We start from the raw sequence: 2119 nt of genomic DNA, 5'->3' as shown, positions 1-2119 counted from the left end.
TATAAATGTGTGTGTGTGTGAAATGTTATGTATGCATGTTTATAACATTTTAGAAAATGTTCTTATTTCAAACCAAATAAATGGGTCTCTTACTACATATTTACAGAATGTAATAATTTAAATAAATGTTATAAAGAATCTTGGCTGGAGCTGAACTCTGCAGGACACCGGCCCTCCAGGACCGAGTTTGGTGACCCCTGATTTATTGCAATGTCATTTTGCCACTAACACAATATGTTAAATTAAGGCAATTTATAAAATAATTTGACTTAGTTAATATTTGTGGCTGTACATTGAGAAATTTAACAAATAACCTGCAATTTAAACTTTTTGAATCCTCTGTTTGCGCAACTGACGCAGCTTTGATGTAAACGCATACGTCTTACGTCATGCATTGCGTCAGTGACGCGCTCTATGTCTGTTCTTTCTGCCTGTTTGTATATTTATTTTTTGGCTTATTTAAATAAAGAGTTATTTCGGTAAATTTTTAACAAATATTGATCGGTTCACGTTTGCTGGCCTTCACATTGTGAAAGTACAGAGTGGGCGAAGTCTGCGCATGCGCATCCGTTAGGCCGTTGCTGTTGGAGCGGGAACACGCATAGTGACTGACTGACAGCAACACATCTCTCACCTTTACTGGTCGAACAGCTGAAATAACAGAACAGCATGCCTCGAGAAATTATCACCCTGCAACTCGGACAGTGCGGGAATCAGAGTGAGCCATTCGTTATCTTACGCTCTGTTTGATAATCTCTACATAAACAGTTAGCTAGCTAACGTTAGCTAGCTATCACACTGGATACCTTTGGAATGACCCAATGAACTTAGTAAATATGGTTATGATTGTTCATATGAGCCTTTCGTCAGCAAGAAGCCAAAAACTTATTCATTAGTTTCCACTTATTAACTACTCTTACATTTTGTTTGCTAATTATTAATGATAAATATTTATTGCTCTCAGTTGGAGATAACAGTAATGAATCAATTTGTAATCTAACCAACCTGGCCATCAAAAGTTAGTGTTTTTGTATGCACATAATTCTAAACGTTGCTTTGCATTAATTACAGTCACGTTTGACAATTTTAGTTAGAGGGATTTGCATTGTGTTTATTTTTTACTCTGAGAAATATGGGGTTCATTTTCATAGGAGTCTCATGTAAGTTGAAGTAGACTGTGTCAGACTTGGTCATTAAAGGCAAATGATCACGGAGTGCAAGATTTGATGTGGTGTAAACAATATCCATTACATTAATAATCTCCAGTCACAGCAATATATAATGGAATATGACAATAGCTTACCGCCTTTTTACAAGTGTTCTTAAGAGTCCAGCATTAATGGACTGATTTGTGTGTTTATTCTCTCTCTGTGCAGTTGGTTTTGAGTTTTGGAAGCAGCTGTGTGCTGAGCATGGCATCAGCCCAGAGGGCATCGTAGAGGAGTTTGCTACTGAGGGTACAGACCGGAAAGATGTCTTCTTCTATCAGGTACACAAATATAGACTAATGAGGCATTTAGAGCTAAACAATCACCAACCATAATCACAACACATCAGGATTGCTGCTCTAAAGTCTATGCTATTACATATTATATTCAACAATATAAACCAATGAGTGGAATAAAGTACTGGTACCTCTTTGGCATAGTTGTGTTTACATACAATATTGCCAAAATATTAAATGCAAAACAAGTAATGTCTAGAAAAATAAATACTACAATTACAAATATCAATACAAATACAATTAAGGCAGGGTTCTAAGTAATGTGAAAAGTGAAAAACCTTTAAACTTTATTTACTTTACTAGCGCACATTGCTAGTCTTGATGTTAACAATTAATCCGTGCAAGTTAATCCGCTGAAAAAAATTGTTTGTCTTGGTAATCTTTAATCAGAATCTGAACATTTGCTTCCACTCTGGAATGGCATTCCTTCTCTGATGATGTCAGTTTGACGGCTTGGGCAGAATATCCTTAAACACACCCCTCCAACCGTTAGATTGCTGTGAGCAGGGTGTCCGTGGGTCCTTAAAAAGTCTTAAATAACGTTTCCTAATATAAGGCCTTAAAATGTCTTAATTATTTTTGGTCTCATTACCGCTAAAATATCTTAAGTCTGAC

General features: G+C 36.1%; 1 protein-coding gene across 2 annotated transcripts in view; it reads left to right on the top strand.

Moving 5' to 3' along the window:
• The first annotated feature begins 545 nt into the window (after nt 1-545).
• Nucleotides 546-2119, top strand: part of tubg1 (tubulin, gamma 1) — a 22492-nt gene continuing 20918 nt past the window's right edge. Inside the window, exons 1-2 of one of the 2 annotated variants that reach the window (XM_016485710.1) lie at nt 546-718; nt 1377-1489. In XM_016485710.1, the coding sequence (XP_016341196.1) occupies nt 670-718; nt 1377-1489 (162 nt within the window). In that variant the 5' untranslated portion in view covers nt 546-669. The remainder of the gene's footprint in view (nt 719-1376; nt 1490-2119) is intronic. The other variant, XM_016485709.1, reaches the window with a different exon arrangement.

This window comes from Sinocyclocheilus anshuiensis, unplaced genomic scaffold (assembly GCF_001515605.1).
Source record: "Sinocyclocheilus anshuiensis isolate Anshui unplaced genomic scaffold, SAMN03320099.WGS_v1.1 scaffold249, whole genome shotgun sequence".
In the NCBI taxonomy this organism is placed as follows: Eukaryota; Metazoa; Chordata; class Actinopteri; order Cypriniformes; family Cyprinidae; genus Sinocyclocheilus; species Sinocyclocheilus anshuiensis.
This window is presented reverse-complemented; position numbering and strand designations above follow the sequence as displayed.